Source organism: Somniosus microcephalus, chromosome 9 (genome assembly GCF_052327205.1).
Source record: "Somniosus microcephalus isolate GS21.2 chromosome 9, FLI_Smic_1.0, whole genome shotgun sequence".
Taxonomy (NCBI): Eukaryota; Metazoa; Chordata; class Chondrichthyes; order Squaliformes; family Somniosidae; genus Somniosus; species Somniosus microcephalus.
This window is the reverse complement of record NC_140995.1, coordinates 178,732,345-178,756,554: the sequence shown is the minus strand read 5'-3', so window position 1 is coordinate 178,756,554 and position 24,210 is coordinate 178,732,345. Positions and strand designations below refer to the sequence as shown.

The window sequence follows — 24,210 nt, the reverse complement described above, 5'->3', positions numbered from 1 at the left end:
TCTTCTCCCCCACCCTCTCTCTCTCTCTCCTCCACCCTCTCTCTCTCTCTCCTCCACCCGCTCTCTCTCTCTCCTCCCCCGCCCTCTCTCTCTCTCTCCTCCCCCACCCTCTCTCTCTCTCCTCCCCCACCCTCTCTCTCTCTCCTCCCCCACCCTCTCTCTCTCTCTTCTCCCCCACCCTCTCTCTCTTCTCCCCCACCCTCTCTCTCTCTCTCCTCCACCCTCTCTCTCTCTCTCCTCCACCCTCTCTCTCTCTCTCCTCCACCCTCTCTCTCTCTCTCCTCCACCCTCTCTCTCTCTCCTCCACCCTCTCTCTCTCTCTCCTCCCCGCCCTCTCTCTCTCCTCCCCCGCCCTCTCTCTCTCTCCTCCCCCACCCTCTCTCTCTCCCCTCCCCCGCCCTCTCTCTCCTCCCCCGCCCTCTCTCTCTCCTCCCCGCCCTCTCTCTCTCTCCTCCCCCACCCTCTCTCTCTCTCCTCCCCCACCCTCTCTCTCTCCTCCCCCACCCTCTCTCTCTCCTCCCCCACCCTCTCTCTCTTCTCCCCCACCCTCTCTCTCTCTCTCCTCCACCCTCTCTCTCTCTCTCCTCCACCCGCTCTCTCTCTCTCCTCCCCCGCCCTCTCTCTCTCTCCTCCCCCGCCCTCTCTCTCTCTCCTCCCCCGCCCTCTCTCTCTCTTCTCCCCCACCCTCTCTCTCTCTCTTCTCCCCCACCCTCTCTCTCTCTTCTCCCCCACCCTCTCTCTCTCTTCTCCCCCACCCGCTCTCTCTCTTCTCCCCCACCCCCTCTCTCTTCTCCCCCTCTCTCTCTCTCTCTCTCCCCCCCGCGATTTCCCGAGGCTCTCCCCCCGCGATTTCCCGAGGCTCTCCCCCCCCGCGATTTCCCGAGGCTCTCCCCCCCCCGCGATTTCCCGAGGCTCTCCCCCCCCCGCGATTTCCCGAGGCTCTCCCCCCCCCCGCGATTTCCCGAGGCTCTCCCCCCCCCCCGCGATTTCCCGAGGCTCTCCCCCCCGCGATTTCCCGAGGCTCTCCCCCCCGCGATTTCCCGAGGCTCTCCCCCCCGCGATTTCCCGAGTCTCTCCCCCCGCGATTTCCCGAGGCTCTCTCCCCCCCGCCCCCCGCGATTTCACGAGGCTCTCCCCCCGCGATTTCCCGAGGCTCTCCCCCCCGCGATTTCCCGAGGCTCTCTCCACCCCGCCCCCCGCGATTTCCCGAGGCTCTCTTCCCCCCCCGCGATTTCCCGAGGCTCTCTTCCCCCCCCCCCCGCGATTTCCCGAGGCTCTCTTTCCCCCCCCGCCCCCCGCGATTTCCCGGGGCTCGCACCCCCCGCGATCTCACGAGGCCGTGCGCATGCGTGCCGGCGTCAAAGCGGCTGCGCAACGGCTGTGCGCATGCGTGGTTGCCGTTTAAAAAAAAAAGCCAAAGTGGACTCTCGCGGGCGGGCGGCGCATGCGCGGGCGAGGCGGCCCGCGGGGAGTAGGCAGGGAAACCCCGCGGGCTGGCGGCCGTTAGAGCGGGGAGTAGGCAGGGAAACCCCGTGGGCTGGCGGCCGTTAGAGCGGCTCACTTCGGGCCCCGACACCGTCAAACCTGAGAGGGGGAAGTAGAGAGAGACAGAGAGGGAAGAGGAGAAGGAGAGAGAGGGAAGAGGAGAAGGAGAGAGAGGGAAGAGGAGAAGGAGAGAGAGAGAGGGAAGAGAGATAGAGAAATTTTTGGAGCTTCAGGCCTGCCTGCAGCGGGCCTGGAGACCAGCACCGAGTCCCCCCTGCGCGAGGGTGAGGAGGAGGGGGGGGGGGTTGCTAAACACAATATAAAACTGAAATAAATTGTTAATTAATTCCCTAACACATAATTCAAATATTTACCTTAGTTCCCTAACACACAGAAAGTGTGGGGGAAAAAATCGTGAAAAATCAAGATGGCGGCCACTCACCTCGGTTCAGAAGGATAAGGCCCGCCCACACACGCACCGATTGGTCGACCGGTCAGGTCACCCAAGCGTAGGATTGGTCAATCGTCGAGTCACTCGACACTCAACTGTAGGAAGACCTCGACGTCAGACGGTCGCTAATGAGATGCTAATGAGCGGAACGCTGAACGTTTTTGGGATACCGCGGGCGGGATTTTTGTCCGGCCGAAACGTAAATACGCCTATGACCGGTCCGGAATCGCAAGCTTTCTTTTGAGGCGACGTGCGCGTCGGTACGCTCTGTAACTTCCAAACGTATAGAGACCAGGCGGACAGACAGACAGACATCGGGACAGACAGAAGAGCCGCTTTATATATATAGATTACTTTGGAAATCATAATTAGTCAGTGAAAAAATGAAGCAAATGAAAATGGAAACACTTTAAAATAAACACAAGCCAAATTTTATTAAAGTAGAAGAAAACCATGAAGAAAAGTTAGTTAGTTTTAAGACAACTCCCAGAGACCAACTTTAAAACTACTGTAAATTTAGAAAAGTATTCCGTACTCTAATTACCATACAAGCCTGTTCTTCCTTTTTTATTTAAAGACTAAAAAGGAATGCTGCAGTAGCAATGGGAAGAATATACAGATGGTTTACACAGTCTCCTTCAGAAAGTTCTGAAAAGAACTATTACTTACCTGTTTGCTGCTATATCAGGCAGGAAAGAAGCATCTTCTTGCGAAGGGTGGGCCATAAGTACCATATCCAGGTCATTAAATACACCCTCTTGAATAAGATCAACCTTTCCTCCACCATCCTCTTCAGCTGGTGTTCCAATCACTGAAAGCTAAATTAGAATTATGGAATTGAGATGATGAGAGGTATAGAAGCAAGAGAGTTTGGAATACCTCACGTATCTTGGTGAGAAATAACTTTAAATACTTGTAATTTCCTTGAGCTACTGAAATGACACATTATGCATATATAAATTAGCAAAATAAGAAACTAAAATATACAATTTATATCCCATAATGTTTACCACAAGAATTACCAATAAAATTATATATTTATACATTCGTTGCTAATCTCGGATAGATCACATGCAAGAATCATTTTAGCGCGTCCATTTCTATGGACCCCATTGGTCTGTGGGAACCACATGACATCAATTGCTGTTTTTTAATATATAAAATGCAGTAATGGCAGCAATTTGAAGACCTGCAGATTCGACCAATTCCCAGCCTTGTTCTTTCAAAATAAACTTTAAAAAAAAACATATCTTCAAAAAAATTACTATGGTGGTAAAAGAATGCTTTCAATAAAATGCTGAACTTTCCTCTGACCTGTTGGCCAATATTATGTTTCAGTGCGTGCCAAATCAAAAGCAGTAGACTAGTATTGAGGAACAAATAATCGGAGGAAAACCAAGCAATCAAATGCCTCAACATCACCCACCTCCAAAGCTGCCAAATTGCTAAAAATGTTTCTTCACCCAGCTTTTGGCCACCATTTTCTCTGTATATCCAGTTCAATGTACACAGCTAAATAAACAAACTTTTCTGAAGAAAATAAAATCACTAAAGAAACCCACAAAATTGTTTATCTTCTAAATGCACGAAAAACCATTTGCCCAACATAGATCTGCCCTGACCAGCGGAGTTCAAAATTTCATCCCAAGTCTGAGAATTTCCCACAGGGCAGGGGAAGAACACGAGGGGAGAAAGAGAATCATAAATAATCATGGTAGTTAGAACTTTCCGATTGCTCTTGTAGAACTATATTACCCAGAGTATGCCATGATAACACAAGTAAAATGACAACCAGGTAGCAAAGGGCCAGTCTCTCTTGACAGATTGGGTGAAACAGACAGATGCAATAGGAGTTGTAGAGTACAGTACGACATCACCTGCCTATGCCTCTACTTCAGCGCATCTGTTGCTGAAACCCTCCTCCATACCTTTGTCACATCTAGACGCAACTGGCTGTCCTCCCATCTTCCACTCTCCCTAAACTTCAGCTCCTCCAAAACTCTGCTGACCATATCGTATCCCACATCAAGTCCTGCTCATCCATCACCCCTGTACTTGCTGGCCTACATTGGCTCCAGTCCACCCACGTCTCCAATTTAAAATTCTCATCCTCATGTTTAAATCGCTTCATGGCCTTGTCCCTCCCTGTCTCTGTAACCTCCTCCAGTCCTAGGCTGCACCGCGCCCCCCCCCACACACCGACCAATCCATTGCACGGACTCTGACCTTTTGTGCATCCTCCACTCCTTTCGCCCTACCATTGGAAACTGTGTCTTCAGCTGCCTAGGCCCTAAGCTTTTGGAATTCCCTGCATAAGCCCCTCCAGCTCTCCATCTCCCTCTCCTTTATGACCCGGAGGGAATTGCAGAATTAAGCGGGTGAGAAAGAGGTTGGTGAGGTCAACTGGGCAGGCAGGCCAAAAAGTTTGTAAGGGAGGAGGATGGCAGAATTGGGGTTTCTGCTCGTATGGAGGCAGCGACAAGTGCCTCGATGGCCCTTCGGAGAATGCCGAGAGAGGCAAAGAGGATAGCAGTGGGCCTATTCAAGGGGGATTCAAGCCTGGGACAGTGGCAGGAGAGTAGGATGGCAGATGAGTAGTGATGGGTTGGGGTAGGGATTATGGGAGGCCAAGAAACTTAACTGGACCAGCCACATATATAGTGTGGCAACAAGAGCAGGTCAGAGGCTGGGTATTCTGCGGCAAGTGTCTCACCTCCTGACTCCCCAAAGCCTTTCCACCATCTACATGGCACAGGTAAGGAGTGTGACGGAATACTCTCCTCTTGCCTGGATGAGTGCAGCTCCAACACCACAAGAAGCTCGACACCATCCAGGACAAAGCACCCCCTCTACCACCTTAAACATTCATTCCCTCCACCACTGGCGTACCGTGGCTGCAATGTGTACCATCTGCAAGGTGCACTGCAACAACTCGCCAAGGCTTCTTCGGCAGCACCTCCCAAACCCACGACCTCTTCCACCTAGAAGGACAAGGGCAGCAGGCGCATGGGAACACCACTACCTCCAAGTTCCCCTCCAAGTCTCACACCATTCTGACTGAGAAGTATATCGCCGATCCTTCATCGTCGCTGGGTCAAAATCCTGGAACTCCCTCCCTAACAGCACTGTGGGAGTACCTTCACCATACGGGCTGCTGCAGTTCAAGAAACTAGCTCACCACCACGTTCTCAAGGGCAACTAGGGATGGGCAATAAATGTTGGCCTTGCCAGCGATGCCCAGATCCCATAAGAAAAAAAATTAGCAGCAGCAGCCAAGATTGAGGCAGCTTAGGCGACAGAAACAGGGACCTAATTTTCAACTTCGGCAGGGGTGTAAAACTGATAGTAGTAGATCGACCGCCTGTTCTATATCCTGCTCGATATTCCTTTCTATTGCCTTCAATGGAAAGAAAAATCAGTCATGTGTGTAACGGGCAGCTGATCTGCTACCACCCGTTTTACACCCCCGCCGAGGTTGAAAGTTTCACCCAGGATGCTTTCTTTTGTTTTTGAGGAACATAATGAGCTCTTTGTGGGGGTTTTCCCCCAGTAAATTTAAGCACCGTGGGACGTTTTATTACGTTAAAGGCGCTATATTAATGTGGGAACCTAAGTGTGGACCCAGAACGGAGAGAAACAAAGCTGGAAGTGCAAGTTAGAAAAGTAGTCAGCAAAACTAGTAGGGAGCAGAAACAAAGGCCAACAGTAAAGAGGGTCAAAGAGCAGAAAAATATTAAACAGGTATAGTTGAAGGCACTTTATCTAAATGCACGCAGCATTCGCAACAAGGTGGGTGAATTAATAGCACTAATAGAAGTAAATGGGTATGATGTAATTGCCATAACAGAGACATGGTTGCAGGGTAACCAAAGCTAGGAACTGAATGTTCCAGGGTACTCAACATTTAGGAAGGACAGCTAAAAAGGAAAAGGAGGTGGCGTAGCGCTGTTAATAAGGGATGAGATCGGTACGGTAGAGACAAAAGATCTTGGCTCGGCAGAGCTTGATGTAGAACTGGAATCAGTTTAGGTGGAGCTAGGAAACAGCAAAGGGCGGAAAACATTGGTGGGAGTTGTGTATAGGCCAAACAACAGTGGGAATGTAGAACATAGTATCAATCAAGAGATTAGAAGTGCATGTAACAAGGGCAATACGGTAATCATGGGGGACTTTAATCTACATATTGACTGGGCAAATGAAATTACCACTAATGGTGTGGAGGACGAATTCTTGGAATGCATGCGAGATGGTTTCCTGGATCAGTATGTGGAGGAACCAACCAGGGAACAGGCTATTCTGGATCTGGTACTGTTACATCCATGTATAATAAGAAATGGACTGCGGAGAACGGTACAACAGGTGTTTACTCAACGTGGCTCAAACTGCAACTGATCTGTACAGATTACTACTCGGTTATATACAGGTGTGGTCACTGCCGGTACTACAGTATACATAAGCTGTACAAAGTAGTTCCCCCCTTAAAAGGTACATACATTACAATTACTCCCCTTTTAGATTAACAGCATAACACTCATTTAACAATTAAATATCAAACTCATTACAATTAACACTTTTAACATACAACAGCTGAAAATAGTCTATTTATATATTCAGTCTTTGGGGAGGCTTACTGATCCTTTCTGGATAGCGCCTTTCCCGAGTGTCTTGCTCTTGGTGCGGAGGCGATTCTGGCCCCCTGTCGTCAGTTGGTTCATCAGCTTCCGATGCTACTGTTTCTGGGGTAGATGCGACCTGTACGTCGGGTTCATCACCAGGTACGTATGGGCGAGGCATGGGGTTGACTTGTTCCTGTGACTCTAGGATCTGGTCAGCATGGCGTCTCACGACGCTCTCCCCAACGTCCACTGTGTACATTAGTGGGCTCTGCCGTGTGCATATTGTTCCTGGCTGCCATTTTACTGTTCGGCAGTTGCGGGCCAAGACTGGTTGCCCTACATTGAAGCGCCTTGTTGGCTTCTCATGGATGTGCTGGAATTGCTTACTCTCAACATCTCTTCGTATGTTTGGCCTGAGCAAATCCAGGCGAGATCTTAACCTTCGGTTAAAGAACATCATGGCTGGGGCCTGGGTGGTGACTGCATGTGTCGCATTCCGGTAGGCGAACAGGAAATTGTCCACCTTGTGCTGCAGCGGAATGTTGTCATTGTACATAGCCTTTATTGCCTTCTTAAAGGTTTGTACGAACCTCTCAGCCAATCCATTTGTGGCTGGATGATACGGGGCGGATGTGTAATGCCTTACCCCATTCTTTTTCAATAACCTCCGGAACTCTTCGGACACAAACTGTGGTCCGTTGTCGGAGCAAATCTGTTCTGGCAAGCCATTCCTGGCAAAAATGGTCCGTGGTGGTGGAGGACATTTTGATGACCTCAGGCCATTGAGTGCACATCCACGGCTATTAAAAACATTGAGTCCATGAATGGACCAGCAAAATCAATATGCACCCGTTGCCATGGAGATGAGGGCCACTCCCATGGGTGTAGAGGGGCCTGTGTTGGTGCATTTTGGACTTTCTGGCATCCGGAGCAGCTCTTGGTCAGGTCCTCGACTTGTTTATTGATTCCCGGCCACCACACATAAGCCCTGGTTAGGCTTTTCATTTTTACCCCTCCCAAATGACCCTCAAAGCTCATTGAGCACTCTATCCCTTAACTTGGGTGGAATTACCACTCGGGATCCACACATCAAGCTCCCCCGGCACACTGACAGCTGTTCTCTCCTTGTCGAGAATGCTGGCAACAGTGAGTCACCATGTGCTGGCCATCCCTTCACCGTCAAATCATATACCTGAGACAGTGTCGGGTCATTTCGGGTTTCCTTTTCGATACAAGCGTTAGTTACCGGTAGGTATTCAACTATAGTCGAATGGAATATTTCGACAGGATCCACTGCTGGTGCTTCCTCCGCAGTAGGCAGTGGCAGGCATGATAGCCCATCAGCATTTCCATAATAACAACAGAAAATGCTGGAAAAACTCAGCAGATCAGGCAACATCCATGGAGAGAAATTTGAGTTGACGTTTCGGGTTGGACCCTTCTTCAAAACTGGAAAGAAAAGAAACTAGATCGGAGGCAGGGCTGCGATCGGACAAAAGAATAAAAGAAACAAAAGAAGTAAAAGAGATTAGAAGCTAGACGAGATGGTAATAGGCTGGGATTAGGTGTAAAGTGTACTGGCAGGGCAAAAGATACCTGCCAGGTGTGAGAGAGAAACAAAAGGAAAGGTGGGGGGGGGGGAAAGGAGTGGAACAATTACAAGAGAAAATGAAATGGGGGCCGAGCTTATGATCTGAAATTGTTGAACTCGATATTGAGTCCAGAAGGCTGCAGACTGCCTAATCGGAAGATGAGGTGCTGTTCCTCGAGTTTACGTTGAGCTTCCGTGGAACAATACAAGAGGCCAAGGACGGTGAGGTCCGAGTGGGAATGGAGCGGTGAATTAAAATGACAGGCGACCGGAAGCTCGGGGTCACCCTTACGGACTGAACGGAGGTGTTCCGCAAAGCGGTCACCCAATCTGCGTTTGGTCTCCCCAATGCAGAGGAGACCGCATCGTGAGCAGCGAATACAGTATACTAGATTGCGAGAAGTACAAGTAAATCGCTGTTTCACCTGGAAGGGGTGTTTAGGGCCCTGGACAGTGGGAAGGGGGGAGGTATAGGGGCAGGTGTTACATCTCCTCCGCTTGCACGGGAAGGTGCCAAGCGAAGGGGAAGGGCTGTTTGGGGTGATAGAGGAGTGGACTAGGGTGTCTCGGAGGGAGCGGTCCCTGCGGAATGCTGAAAGGGGAGGGGAGGGGAAGATACGTTTGGTGGTGGGATCACTTTGGAGGTAGCGGAAATGCCGGAGGATGATCCGTTGAATGTGGAGGCTGGTGGGGTGAAAGGTGAGGACAAGGGGAACCCTATCGTGGTTCCGGGAGGGAGGGGCAGGGGTGAGGGCAGAAGTGCGGGAGATAGAACTGACACGGTCGAGGGCAGTGTCAACCACCGTAGAGGGGAATCCTCGGTTGCGGAAAAAGGAAGACATGTCTGAAGCACTGGTGTGGAAGGTGGCGTCGTCGGAGCAGATACGGCGGAGGCGGAGAAACTGGGAGAATGGAATAGAGTCCTTACAGGAAGCGGGGTGGGAGGAAGTGTAGTCCAGGTAGCTGTGGGAGTCAGTGGGCTTGTAGTAAATATTGGTCGATAACCTATCCCCAGAGATGGAGGCGGAGAAGTCGAGGAAGGGAAGGGAAGAGTCCGAGATGGACCATGTGAAGGTGAGGGAAGGGTGGAAATTGGAGGCAAAGTGAATGAAATTGTCAAGTTCGGGGCGAGAGCAGGAAACGGCACCGATACAGTCATCAATGTATCGGAAAAAGAGGTGAGGGAGGGGACCCGAGTAGGACTGGAACAAAGATTGTTCCACATAGCCCACGAAAAGGCAGGCATAGCTAGGACCCATGCGGGTCCCCATGGCAACACCATTGATTTGGAGGAAATGAGTGGAGTTAAAGGAGAAGTTGTTCAATGTGAGAACAAGTTCAGCCAGGCGGAGGAGGGTCGTGGTGGATAGGGACTGGTCGGGCCTCTGTTCAAGGAAGAAGCGGAGCGCCCTCAGGCCATCCGGGTGGGGGATGGAGGTGTAGAGGGATTGTACGTCCATGGTGAAAAGGAAGCGGTTGGGGCCAGGAAACTGGAAACTGTTAAAGTGGCGGAGGGCGTCCGAAGAGTCGCGGATGTAGGTGGGAAGAGACTGGACAAGGGGAGAAAAGATAGAGTCAAGATAGGAAGAGATAAGTTCTGTAGGGCAAGAACAGGCTGAAACGATGGGTCTACCAGGGCAGTCCTGTTTGTGGATCTTGGGAAGGAGGTAGAAGCGGGCTGTGCGGGGTTGGGGAACTATGAGGTTGGTGGCAGCAGGGGGAAGATCTCCAGAGGAGATGAGGTCAGTGACAGTCTTGGAAACGGTGGTTTGATGTTCGGTAGTGGGGTCATGGTCCAGGTGGAGGTAGGAGGAGGTGTCGGAGAGTTGGCGTTCAGCTTCCGCTAGGTAGAGGTCAGTACGCCAAACAACAACAGCACCACCCTTGTCAGCGGGTTTAATGACAATGTCAGGGTTGGATCTAAGAGAATGGAGTGCTGCAAGTTCAGAGGGAGGTAGGTTGGAGTGAGTGAGGGGAGCAGAGAAATGGAGACGGCCGATGTCACGGCGGCAGTTAGCGATGAAAAGATCTAGAGAGGGTAAGAGGCCAGGGGGAGGGGTCCAGGTAGAACAGGAATTCTGCAAGCGGGAGAAAGGGTCAGTTGTGCGGGGGGACGACTCCTGGCCAGAGAAGTGGGCACGGAGACGAAGGCGGCGGAAAAAGAGCTCAACATCGTGCCGAGCTCGAAATTCATTGAGGTGGGGGCGTAAGGGGATGAAGCTCAGGCCTTTGCTGAGGACTGATCGTTCAGGGTCAGAGAGTGGAAGGTCAGAGGGGATAGTGAAAACGCGGCAGGGGGTGGGATTGGGAGAAGGGGGGTCAGAGGAAAGTGAAGGGGAAGAAGGTTCCGGAGGGGCGTTGGTGTCCAAGAGTTGATGAAGCTTGCGATCCTTGACATCGGAAAAGAAGAAGAAAAGTTTTTTGTTGAAGCGTCGGATGAGTGATTTCCATGCTGTTTCGTGCCCTTATATTCAATCTCATAGTGGTGCGCCCCTAGAAAAAGTGACCATCTTTGTACTCGTTGCGCAGTCATCACCAGAACGCCCTTCTTCGGATTAAAAATGGAGACAAGAGGCTGGTGATCAGTCAGCAAGGTGAATTTCTGCCCGTGCAGATAGTGATTCAACTTTTTCACTCCCCACAGTAGGCGGAGGGCCTCCCTGGCAATCTGGGCGCAGTTACGCTTGGCTGAGGTTAGTGATCGTGACGCAAAGTCTATTGGCCTCTCTGAGCCGTCCGAGAATTTGTGCAACAGCACCGCTCCAATGCCGTAGGGTGACGCATCACATGCCAACCGAATTGGTAATGCTGGGTTGTAATGGGCCAATACCTTTTTCGATGTGATTAGTGTTTTGCTCTTCTGGAAAGCTCATCTACATTCGTCACTCCACTTCCATGGCACCCCAGTTTGCAGTAGGGTGTTCAGCGGGTGTAGTATTGTAGACAAATTTGGCAAGAACTTATGGTAGTAGTTTACCAGCCCAAGGAACGACCTCAGTTGTGAAACATTTTCCGGTGCTGGAGCCTTGACTACTGCCTCAATCTTCTCTGGGGACTTATGTAACCCCTCTATCGATAACGTGGCCACAATAAGAGATCTGTTTTCTAAAAAACTTGCATTTGGGGCGGTCAGCTCGGAGCCCATATTCCTGCAACCTAGTGAGCACCTGCTCCAGGTTAGCAAGGTGATCACTGTCATTTTCGCGTGTGACCAGGATGTCGTCCAAGTAACACTGGGTACCTGGGATCCTTTGCAGGACTTGTTCCATTGCCCTCTGCCAAATAGCCGGAGCTGATGCTACCCCAAATACCAGCCGGTTGTATTGGTAGAGACCTTTATGGGTGTTGATTGTGAGGTATTTTTTTGATGCTTCTTCTACCTCCATTTGCAGATACGCCTGGGCCAGATCAATCTTAGTGAAGCGTTTCCCGCCAGATGGCGAGGCGAAAATATCTTCAATCCGCGGAAGTGGATATTGTACGGTGTGAAGGACCGGGTTCACTGTTACCTTAAAGTTCCCACAGATGCGAACCTTCTTTGGTTCCTCAGGCGTGCTGCTCAACGACTTTTTCATCACAGGGACGATGGGTGTAGCCTACTCGCTCCAGTCTACCTTGGACAGTACACCTGAACGTTCCAGACTCTCCAGCTCTGCTTCGATGGCTGGGCGGATCGCATAAGGTACCGGTTCTGGACTTAAAAAATTTTGGGCTTGCGTTTTCTTCAATTTTAATCGTCGCTGTCATGCCTTTTAGTGTTCAGAGTCCTTGCTGGAACACTTCTTTCATGTCAGTTAGGATCTTTGACAGTCGCCAAGGTGTGACATCGTCATCCTTTTTGTCAGCCACAGTCAGTGCCTGTATGGATGCCAATCCAATTGTATTTTCCGGATCCATTCATGTCCCAGTAATGGTGGTCCTCCATCTTGCAATACATACAGGTCTAGTTTTGGTGTTTCCTTACCGTTATATATAACGGTCACCCTTATTTTTCCTTTGGGGTAGACTTTTTGCCCCGTGTACATCTTCAAAATAATTTTTGAGTCTCTCAAGGGTATGTGTGAGAATAGCCGCTCGTAGTCCCGTCGGTTTATGACTGTTAGAGCTGATCCTGTGTCCAATTCCATCTTTACCTGGACTCCTGCTATCTTGAGTGTGACCCAAATGGTTCGGTGATCCTCCATTGTGATCACATTATGTAGTTTCAGACAACTCAGTTCCCTGCTTTCGGAGTCGTTGTCACTCTTTTGTTCGTCTGAACTATTCTCCGTTATCTTATGTACCTTCTTGTATTTCCCTTTGGTCGGTTTCTTATTGCTGGTTTTCTTTCCCGACCTGCAGACTCGTGCTATGTGTCCTACTTTTCCACACTGTCTGCACACTTTGTCTTTGAACCAGCAATCATTCTGGTCGTGTGTTCTGCTGCAGCGATAGCACTTCTCTGTTCCATGACATTTCGTTTGTGCCATATTCTTGCGGTCTCTGTTGTATCTCTGCAGCGCCCCGTGCTGCTGCTTCATATGATACCGCAATGCTGAAAGCCTTTTCCAGCGTAAGGTCCTTTTCAGATAAGAGCCGTTTCTGGGTTCCTTCACTTTGAAGCCCACACACAAACTTGTCCCTTAAGGTATCTGCCAGTCTCGCTCCAAACTGGCAGTGTTTCGATAGTTTGCGCAGTTCTGTTAAATAATCAGCATTGCTTTCATCCTTATGCTGGTTCTGTTTGTGAAACTTGAATCTTTCTGCTATCAGCAGCGGTGTGGGGTTTAAATGTTCCTGTAGTATCGTTACTATGTCTTCAAAACTCTTTTCCATTGGCTTCGTTGGGGTTACTAGATTTCGTAATAAACCATACGTCTTTGCACCCATTAAATTTAACAATACCGACGCTTTCTTGTCATCGGACACCTCATTTGCCTTGCAGTACACCTCTATTCCTTCGACATATGTAGTCCAATCTTCAACTTCGTTGTCAAATGCGGTGATACTGCCACTCTTCGGCATTTTGGGTGTGGTTTAAAATGGCGTCTCCCAATGGCTTAAAATGGCGTCTCCCACGCTTTCCTTCCTCCCCCGCTGCTGCCGACGCCGCTCCCGGCGGTTCTCGTGGCAATGGCGGCGCCCTGTAGGTTTCGCGCGCTTCTCTCTCTCCGACGCTGCTCGGCCCCTGAACACCGGCTGCGCCCTGTGCGCTCTGCCCTCTCTCTCTCTCTCTCTCTCTCCCCCAGTCGACGCTGCTCAGCCCTTTGCTGTGCCGCTCGGTCGGCTCTAGCCCGACGCCGTCCGGGAAGGGTCTGCGCACTACCTGTTGCCAGCCTGTTTCGCTGGACCACCTCGACTGGAAAGCGAAGCCTAGCTCTCGACAGCCTCCCCCGCAATTCTCGAGTCTCTGGCCTTGACCTCCAATCCACTGATCTCCAGGAACGAATCCCCGGGAGGTGATGCAGAGTTGCAGGTAGGTTCGAACCTGCCTCGTCGCCAATGTTACGTCCGTGTAGAACAAGAAACGGACTGCGGAGAACGGTACAACAGGTGTTTACTCAACGTGGCTCAAACTGCAACTGATCTGTACAGATTACTACTCAGGGTTATATACAAGTGTGGTCACTGCCGGTACTACCAGTATACATGAGCTGTACAAAGTAGTTCCCCCCTTAAAGGTACATACATTACAGGTACTGTGTAATGAGAAAGGGCTAATCAATAATCTTGTGGTAAAGGGGCCTTTAGGGACAACTGACCATAATATGATTGAATTCTACATTAAGTTTGAGGGTGATGTAGTCCAATCTGAAAGTAAGGTCTTCAATCTAAACAGAGGAAACTACAAGGGTATGAGGTGCAAGTTGGCCATGGTAGATTGGGAGACTACACTAAAAGGTATGAAGGTGGACATACAATGGCTAACATTCAAGGAAATAATGCATAATTTGCAACAAACATATATTCCTCTAGGGCTTAAAAACCCAAAAGGAAAAGTGATCCAACCATGGCTAACGAAAGAAATTAAAGCCAGTATTAAGTCAAAGGAGGAAGCTTATAAAGTTGCCAGAAAAAGCGGCCAGCCTAAGGATTGGGATCTTTTTAGAAATCAGCAAAGGGGGACCACGAAATTGATACAGAAAGGGAAAATGGAGTATGAGCACAAATTAGCAAAAAATATAAAAATAGATTGTAAAAGCTTCGATAGGTATGTGAAAAGGAAAAGGCTGGCGAAGGTAAATGTAGGTCCTTTACAGTCAGAGGCGGGAGAATTTATAATGGGGAATGAGGAAATGGCAGAGAAATTAAATAAATACTTCGTTTCTGTCTTCACGGAGGAAGACACAAAAAACCTCCCAGAAATACGAGAAAACCAAGGGTGTGACAAGAATGAGGAACTTAAAGAAATTATTAGTAAAAAAAACAGTACTAGCAAAATTAATGGGACTAAAAGTCAACAAATCCCAAGGACCGGATGACCTACATCCTAGGGTTTTGAAAGAGGTGGCCATTGGAATAGTGGACACATTGGTTCTTATCTTCCAGAATTGGAACGGTTCCTGCAGATTGGAGGATAGCAAATGTAACCCCACTATTTAAGAAAGGAGGGAAGAGAGAAAACGGGGAACTACAGACCTGTTAGCCTCAGTAGTTAAGAAAACGCTGGAATCTATTATAAAGGATGCAATAACTGGGCACTTAGAAACTAATAAGTAAGTTTGGGCAGAGTCGACATGGATTTATGAAAGGGAAATCCTGTTTGACAAACCTATTGGAGTTCTTTGAGGATGTAACTAGTGGAGTAGACAAAGGGGAACTGGTTGATGTGGTATATCTGGATTTTTAGAAGGCCTTCGATAAGGTCCCACACAAGAGGTTGGTGAACAAAATTAGGGCACATGGAATTGGGGGTAATATACTAGCATGGATTGAGAATTGGTTAACAGGCAGAAAACAGAGTAGGGATAAACGGGTCTTTTTCAGGATTGCAGGCTGTGACTAGTGGGGTACCGCAAGGATCGGTGCTTGGGACCCAGCTATTCACAATCTAGATCAATGATTTGGATGAGGGGACTAAATGTAATATTTCCAAATTTGCTGATGATACAAAGCTAGGTGACAGTGTCAGTTGCGAAGAGGATGTGAAGGGGCTTCAAGGGGATCTCGACAGGCTCAGTGAATGGGTGAGAACATGGCAGGTGGAATATAATGTGGATAAATGGGAAGTTATCCAATTTGGTAGAAAAGACAGAAAGGCAGAGTATTTCCTAAATGGTGAAAGATTGGGGAATGCAGATGCTCAAAGGGAACTGGGTGTCCTTGTACATGAGTCACTGAAAGTGAATGTGCAGGTGCAGCAAGCCATTAGGAAGGCAAATGGTATGCTGGCCTTCATTACAAGAGGATTTGAGTACAGGATTAAAGAAGTCTTACTCCAATTATATAGGGCCTTGGTGAGACCACACCTGGAGTACTATGTACAATTTTGGTCTCCTTACCCAAGGAAGGATATACTTGCCATATAGATAGAGTGCAACGAAGGTTCACGAGATTGATTCCTGGGATAGCAGGGCTGTCGTATAAGAGACTGAGTAAACTAGGCTTGTATTTTCTTAAATTCAGAAGAATGAGAGGGGATCTCATTGAAGCATACAAAATGATTACAGGGCTTGATAGGATGGATGCTGGGAAAATGTTTCCCTTAGCTAGGGAGTCTAGAACCAGGGGCCACAGCCTCAGGATAAAGGGTAGGCAATTCAGGACTGAGATGAGAAGAAATTTCTTCACACAGAGGGTGGTGAATCTTTGGAATTCTCTACCCCAGAGTGCTGTGGAGGCTCAGTCATTAGGTATATTCAAAACAGAAGTTGATAGTGTAATGAAATCTGTTTGTCTTGATCCTGTATTCGTTTTGCACTCATGTATATTACCCTCCCCCACTGTGTATAGTTTCACTTCCTCTTTCCCGACTAACCTGGGAAGTTCCAGGTCTTGGCTCTTGGCTCCGCCCCTAACTTCTCTTACATAAAGATCCCAGGATCTGTATGACTCATTCCTGTGAACCAGTCGGCGTGTTGAGATGTTAGCTCTGATCTTAGTGATTAAAAGCCAACTTGTTTAAGTCTATAACTTCTAGTTTTGTGGTTATTGAAGGCCCATCAATTTTAATCACTAAAGAATACTAGGATGGATCGACTCCTAAAACCAGAGCGTCTGGACTTGGATCCACATTCTGCTGAAGCATCAAATCAATTTGGACACTGGCTCAAATGCTTCGAACTCTTCGCGGGGGCCTCAGCCGCTAGCGAGGTAGATAAACTGAGTCTACTGACTACTCGCGTAAGTCATCGGATTTATTCGTTCATCCGGGACGCCACCTCTTACACGGAGGCCATCACTATCCTGAAGGCCCAATACCAGAGGCCGGTAAACGAAGTGTACGCCAGACATCTGCTGGCTACACGCAGGCAGTGACCAGAGGAATCAATGGACGATTTCTTACAGGGCCTAAAGGACCTGGTCTGGGACTGTAACTGCAAGGCCGTGACGGCCAACGCGTACTCTGACGAATTGGTCCGCGATTCCTTCATCACGGGCCTCAAATCGAATTATATCCGGCAGAGACTGCTGGAGAAGGAGGTCCTGGACTTTAAAAAGGCAGTCGCCACTGCGCGATCGCTGGACGTGGCCCAGAAAAACTCTCTTATTCTTCCGGCCATGCGGCCCTCACCGCCTCGTGCGCGCCGAGGGGGCCGCCATCTTGGAATCAGCCATCTTCCCCATCCAGGTCTCAGACCAGCTCTATGCCGCCAGAGTCCCCACACAGAAGTTCACCCAGGAGTCCTACTACAGCGGCAATGTCTCGAGGCCCGAAATGCTACTTCTGCGGCCAGGCCAAGCACCCCAGGCAACGATGCCCAGCGAAGGACGCTACATGCTTCAAATGTAAGAAAAAGGGGCATTTTAGCAAAGTCTGCAGGGGGAATCCGATTTCCAACTTAGTCACCGCCTCGTGCGTGCCGTGCGGGCTGCCATCTTGGGATCTGCCATCTTTTCCCGACTCAACGGCCGCCCAGGGCCCAACAGTGGCTTCGATAACGGTGGATCAATCCAGGCCACACCCGTTGACAAAATCCATGATGGACATACAGGTAAACGGGAATTTAACGAAATGTTTAATTGACTGTGGGAGTACCGAGAGTTTTATCCACCCTAGCCTGGTACGGCAGCACTCATTAACGGTAACCCCTACACGGAGCAGAATTGCTATGGCTGCTAAGCCCCACACTTCGGACATTTTAGGCTACTGTGTGGTAACACTGACTGTATGTAAAAGGCACGGACTACAAGGATTTTAAACTCCTCGTGATGCCAGAACTCTGTGTTAATGTAATCTGGGCCTGGACTTCCAGTGCCACCACGAAAGTGTCACGCTAGCATATGGCGGGTTCCAGCCGCCACTCTCAGTCTGTGGCCTATCAACCTTAAAAATCAGCCCGCCCTCTTTATTCGCTAATCTCGCTCCGAACTGTAGGCCCATAGCGACCAAAAGTAGACGGTACAGTCTGGAAAACAGACACTTTATCAAGGCGGAAGTGGACAGACTCCTGCGGGAAGGCATTATTGAATGCAGTACCAGCCCATGGCGTGCCCAAGTAGTCATAGTTAAAAATAGCAAAAAGAAACGGATGGTAATTGACTACAGCCGGACGGTTAATATTTATACCCAGCTGGACGCCTACCCTTTACCCCGCATATCAGAAATGGTCAACCAGATTGCGCAATACCGAGTCTTCTCGACTATCGACCTCAAATCCGCGTATCACCAGCTCCCCATTAGAACGGAGGACCGCCCATACACCGCCTTCGAGGCGAACGGGCGCCTCTACCATTTTCTCAGAGTGCCCTTCGGGGTAACAAATGGGGTCTCGGTCTTCCGTGAGATGGACCGCATGGTTGACGAGAATAAACTACAAGCTACCTACCCCTATCTGGACAATGTCACTATCTGCGGGCACAACCAGCAAGACCACGATCTAAATCTTGCGAGATTTTTAAAAACTGCCCTAAAGCTGAATCTAACCTACAACGAAGACAAATGTGTCTTCAACATAACCCGTCTCTGTATCCTCGGCTGTGTGGTGGAAGATGGGATAATTGGACCGGACCCTGACCGATTACGCCCCCTAAAGGAACTGCCCCTGCCACACAATCCCAAAGCCTTAAAAAGGTGCCTGGGATTTTTTTCGTATTATGCCCAATGGGTGTCCAATTACTTTGATAAGGCTCGACCCCTCATTAAATCGACGTCCTTCCCACTATCAGCTGAAGCTCGGGAGGCTTTCACCAGTATTAAACAGGACATTGAAAGGGCTGCAGTGTGTGCAGTGGACGAATGTATTCCCTTTCAAGTCGAAAGCGATGCGTCAGACTTTGCCTTAGCTGCGACCCTCAATCAGGCTGGGAGACCTGTGGCCTTCTTCTCCCCCCGAACCCTTCAGGGACCTGAAATCAGGCACTCTTCTGTCGAGAAGGAGGCACAGACTATAGTGGAGGCAGTGCGGCACTGGAGACACTGCCTAGCCGGCAAACGTTTCACCCTGCTCACCGACCAGCGGTCGGTGGCTTTCATGTTTAATAACAAAGGGGGAAAATCAAGAATGACAAAATACTCAGGTGGAGGATCGAACTATCCACGTTCAACTATGATATTATGTACAGGCCGGGAGCCCTTAATGAACCCCCAGACACCCTATCGCAGGGAATGTGTGCCAGCATTCATACGGACAAATTACAGGGTCTCCACAACGACCTCTGTCACCCAGGGGTCACCCGACTATACCATTTTATAAAGTCCCGCAATCTGCCCCACTCCATCGAGGAGGTCAGGGGCAATGACCAGAGCCTGCCGCATCTGTGTGGAATGCAAGCCTCGTTTCTACAGGCCTGACCGTGCACACCTTATCAAAGCCACACGGCCATTCGAGCACCTAAGTCTGGACTTCAAGGGACCCCTTCCCTCTGCCGACCGTAACGTATACTTCCTCAATATCATCGATGAATATTCCCGCTTCCCCTTCGCCATTCCCTGCCCAGACATGACCAGTGCCACGGTCATCAAGTGTCTGTAATCTATTCTGCATGTTTGGCATGCCGAACTACATACACAGTGATAGGGGGACGTCATTCATGAGTGACGAGCTGCGCCAGTTCTTGCTCTCAAAGGGGATAGCCACTAGCAGAACCACTAGCTACAACCCCCGGGGTAATGGGCAAGTGGAAAGGGAGAATGCTACTGTTTGGAAGGCTGTCACGTTAGCTTTAAAGTCAAAAGGTCTTCCGACCTCCCGCTGGCAGGAAGTCCTCCCAGACGTGCTCCACTCCATAAGGTCTCTTATGTACTGCCACTAACGCTACCCCTCACGAAAAGATGTTCGTTTTCCCCCGGAAATCCACCTCGGGCATATCTCTACCCGCGTGGCGGACGTCTCCGGGGACAGTACTATTGCGGAAGCACGTGAGGCCATAAAACGGACCCCCTTGTGGAAAAGGTACAGCTCCTCCATGCAAACCCTCAGTACGCCTATATCGAATACTCTGACGGGCGAGAGGACACTGTTTCCATAAAAGACCTCGCTCCCTCGGGGAGCGGAGAGAACGATGGGAGACTACCCGATGAAGACCTACACTACAAAGAGACAGGACGCCCAGAGGTATCAATACCCAACTTTAACCTGGAGGACACTGCAGATAACCTGGAAGACACTGCGGAGGCCCGGACAGCAGAGGAACCAGAATCCACTCCCCTAGAGGCACCCCAACCGGCTTTGCGCCGATCACTGAGAACTGCAAAACCTCCTGACAGACTCACTTATACTAACTTTTAAGAAACATCACCCCGATGGACTAAATCTATAGAAGGGGTGAATGTAATGAAATCTGATTGTCTTGATCCTGTATTCGTTTTGCACTCATGTATATTACCTTCCCCCACTGTGTATAGTTTCACTTCCTCTTTCCCGACTAACCTGGGAGGGTCCAGGTCTTGGCTCTTGGCTCCGCCCCTGACTTCTCTTACATAAAGATCCCAGGATCTGTATGACTCATTCCTGTGAGCCAGTCGGCATGTTGAGATGTTAGCTCTGATCTTAGTGGTTAAAAGCCAACTTGTTTAAGTCTATAACTTCTAGTTTTGTGGTTATTGAAGGCCCATCAGATAGGTTTCTGACTAGTAAGGGCATCAAGGAATATGGCGATAGGGCCAGTGAATGGAGTTGAGGCAGAAGATCACCCATGATCTCATTGAATGGCGGAGCAGGCTCGAAGGGCCTACTCCTGCTCCTATTTCTTATGCTCTTATGTAAATTGCTGCAGTGTGTACCATCTACAAGATGCACTGCAGCAACTCGCCAAGGCTTCTTCGGCAGCACCTCCCAAACCCCCAACCTCTTCCACCTAGAAGGACAAGGGCAGCAGGCGCATGGGAACACCACCACCTCCAAGTTCCCCTCCAAGTCACACACCATCCTGACTTAGAAGTATATCGCCGATCCTTCATCGTCGCTGGGTAAAAATCCTGGAAATCCCGACTTAACAGCACTGTGGGAGTACCTTCACCACACGGACTGCAGCGGTTCAAGAAGACAGCTCACCACCACCTTCTCAAGGGCAACTAGGGATGGGCAACAAATGCAGGCCTTGCCAGCGACGCAAAGATCCCATAAGAAAAAAAAAAGTATTGGCAGCAGCCAAGATTGAGGCAACTTAGGCGACGGAAACAGGGACCCAACTTTCAACTTTGGCAGGGGTGTAAAACGGATAGTAGTAGATCGACCGCCTGTTCTATATCCTGCTCGATATTCCTTTCTATTGCCTTCAATGGAAAGAAAAATCAGTCATGTGTGTAACGGGCAGCTGATCTGCTACCACCCGTTTTACACCCCCACCGAGGTTGAAAGTTTCACCCAGGATGCTTTCTTTTGTTTTGAGGAACATAATGAGCTCTTTGTGGGGGTTTTCCCCCCAGTAAATTTAAGCACCGTGGATGTTTTATTACATTAAAGGAGTTATATAAATGTATAAGTTGCTGTTGTTGTGTGGTACTACTGAGCTATATAGACCAGGAAGCTCTACTTTGAATCTGATGGATGACAACACCACTGATCTCATCCAATGACAAAATGTGTCTCAACATCAGAGATGCTGCCCGGGTACTCTAATGGGGGACCACAGCTCGGTGTGATTTGAATGCAGCTATATGCCAGTCAACATCACCGCACCGGGCCTCGTCAAGTCAACAAATTTCCACGGTCAAAGTGCTGCATTTATTAGGACTGCCACTTTAATAGCAGTAAAATAAACCGTAAATGCCAAAAATGCACAGCAAGCTGTTTGGTGTCTGAAAGAACAAAGTACTGTAGTGGGTCATTTTATTACCAGGTCCGATGAAGCAGGTCCAACTCAAAGGTTAATCTTTCTCTGTTAGATGCTGCCTAACCTGCTGCATGTTTGCAGAACTTTGTTTTTATTCCAGGTTTACAGCATTCACTTTTTGTTTTAAATCACTGCTCCAATCATACGTTTTTACTGACAATTAATTTTTAAAAAGGAGTCAGCCAGTGGCTCAGTTGGCAGCACATTCGCCTGAGTCAGAAGGTTGTGGTTTCAAGTCCTACTCCAGGGCTTGAGCGCAAAAATCTAGGCTGACACTCAAATGCAGTACCAAAGCAGTGCTGCACTGTCGGAGGTGCCGTCTTTCAGACGAGACATTAAACCGAGGCCCCGTCTGCCCTCTCAGGTGGACGTTAACGATCTCATGGCACTATTTCGAAGAAGAGCGGGGGAGTTACCCCGTGCCCGCAACATCACTAAAACCGATTATGTGGTCATTACCACACTGTTGCTTGTGGGAGCTTGCTATGCACAAATTATCTGGCGGGTTGCCTACATTACACCAGTGACTCCAAAAAAAAGTTCTTCATTGGCTGTAAAACGCTTTCGGACGTCCAATGGTCGTGAAAGGCGCGACAGAAATGCAAGTCAATCTTTTAAGTCTTTTAAAATGTAACCCCGGTCAACAATATTACTAACCTTAACTTTCACGTCGGGCAAAGTCTGCAGAACTGCCTTCAGTGCCAGAGAGGTGGCAACGCCAACCTCGGCGATCAGGTTATGCCCGCAGGCGTGCCCGATCTCGGGCAGGGCGTCGTACTCGCACAGAAGCCCGACGGCGAGCCCGCCTTCCGGGCCCCAGTCGGCCCTGAAAGCCGTGTCCAGGTGGTAATGAGTCTTCACCTGCCAGCCGCCCTCAGCCAGGAGGAACTTGCTCAGGGCGTCGTGCGCCCGGGTCTCCCGGTACGCCAGCTCCGGCTGGCTCCAGATCTCGTTGCTCAGCGCCGACAAGCTGCCGGCAGCGGCATCGACAGCCCGCGAGAGCCGCTCCTTCAGCGCCGCGAGCTCCTGCCGCGTCCCCATTCCCAACCAACCCGGCTCGAGGACAGCGCGCTCGTGCGAACTTCCCGCCTGCACTCCAATACAGCAGCTCCCGACTGCAGGCACCTGTCACTGAGCTGAGCATACACCGCGTGACGCTCCTGCCCACCCTCCAATACAGCAACTCCCGACTGCAGGCACCTGTCACTGAGCTGAGCATACACCGCGTGACGCTCCTACCCACCCTCCAATACAGCAACTCCCGACTGCAGGCACCGATCACTGGAGTGGGCGGGGCACACGCCGCGCATGCGGAGTTGCCGTTGAATCGTCGTTCGAACGCCTTATTGAACTACAACTCCCGACGGGCTTTGCTGCCACAAGACCTCAGGTGTGCAGTTTGCGTAATCAATGCTGGCGTACGGTGTCAATCAACGGCAACAACTTGCATTGATATAGCCCCTTTAACGTAGTAAAACGTCCCAAGTCACTTCACAGGAGCGCTATCAAAAAAAAAATTCACATCGAGCCACATAAAGAGATATTAGGACAGGTGACCAAAAGCTTGGTCAAAGATGTAGGTTTTAAAAGCGGAGAGAGAGGCAGAGAGCAATGTTCCCGTTAAGCTGTTCTGGCGATCCAGTGCAGGCTGCTCCGCAGCTTTTAAATGGAGAAACTGGGCATGCGCACTAATTTGAATGGGCTGCGCACCCAAAAAAAATCAGTGGGAACATTGAGGCAGAGAGATTTAGGGAGGGAATTCCAGAGCTTAGGGTTGAGGAAACAGAAGGCACGGCCACCAATGGTTGAGTGATTTAAAAACGGGGATGCACAAGAGGCCAGAATTGGAGGAGTGTGGAGATCTTGGAGGGTTTGTAGGTGTAATGTATATACCTTTAAGGGGGGGAACTATCTTTTACAGCTCATGTATACTGCAGTACCGGCAGTGACCACACCTGTATATAACACTGAGTAGTAATCTGTACAGATCAGTTCCAGTGTGAGCCACGTTTAGTAAACACCTGTCGTACCGTTCTCCGCAGTCTGTGTCTTATTATACACAGACACAACATTGGCGACAAGGCAAGTTCGAACCTACCTGCAACTCTGCATCACCTCCCGGGGATTCGTTCCTGGAGATCAGTGGATTGGAGGTCAAGGCCAGCGACTCGGGCGTCGACCACGAGCAACCGCCCAGTCATCCAGCAGAGACTCGGGAATTGCGGGGGAGGCTGTCGAGAGCCAGGCTTGGCTTTCCAGTCGAGGTGGTCCAGCGAAACGGGCTGGCAACAGGTAGTGCGCAGACCCTTCCCAGACAGTGGCAGGCTAGAGCCCGACCGAGCGGCACAGCAAAGGGCCGAGCAGCGTCGACGGGGGAAGAGAGAGAGAGGGCAGAGCGCACAGGGTGCAGCCGGTGTTCAGGGGCCGAGCAGCGTCGGAGAGAGGGAGAGAGAGAGACGCACAGAAACCCGCGAGGCGCCGCCATTGCCACGAGGACCGCCGAGAGCGGCGTTGGCAGCAGCGCAGGAGAAGCGCGCGAAACCTACAGGGCGCTGCCATTGCCACGAGAACCGCCGGGAGCGGCGTTGGCAGCAGTGGGGGAGGAAGGAAAGCGCGGGAGATGCCATTTTAAGTCATTGGGAGACGCCATT

The 24,210-nt window shown here is 50.0% G+C and overlaps 2 protein-coding genes across 2 annotated transcripts in view; one reads left to right on the top strand and one right to left on the bottom strand.

The window, feature by feature from the left end:
- Positions 1-24,210, top strand: part of LOC147112876 (peptidase M20 domain-containing protein 2-like) — a 214,112-nt gene that overhangs the window by 146,951 nt on the left and 42,951 nt on the right. The gene's annotated exons all lie outside the window — the stretch shown is intronic.
- LOC147112877 (peptidase M20 domain-containing protein 2-like) lies at positions 2,587-22,924 on the bottom strand. Its single transcript, XM_085997643.1, has 2 exons — positions 22,217-22,924; positions 2,587-2,754 (listed from the first exon to the last, which is right to left on the bottom strand). The coding sequence occupies exons 1-2, from the start codon at positions 22,598-22,600 to the stop codon at positions 2,602-2,604; spliced, it is 537 nt and encodes a 178-aa protein (XP_085853769.1). The 5' UTR covers positions 22,601-22,924; the 3' UTR covers positions 2,587-2,601.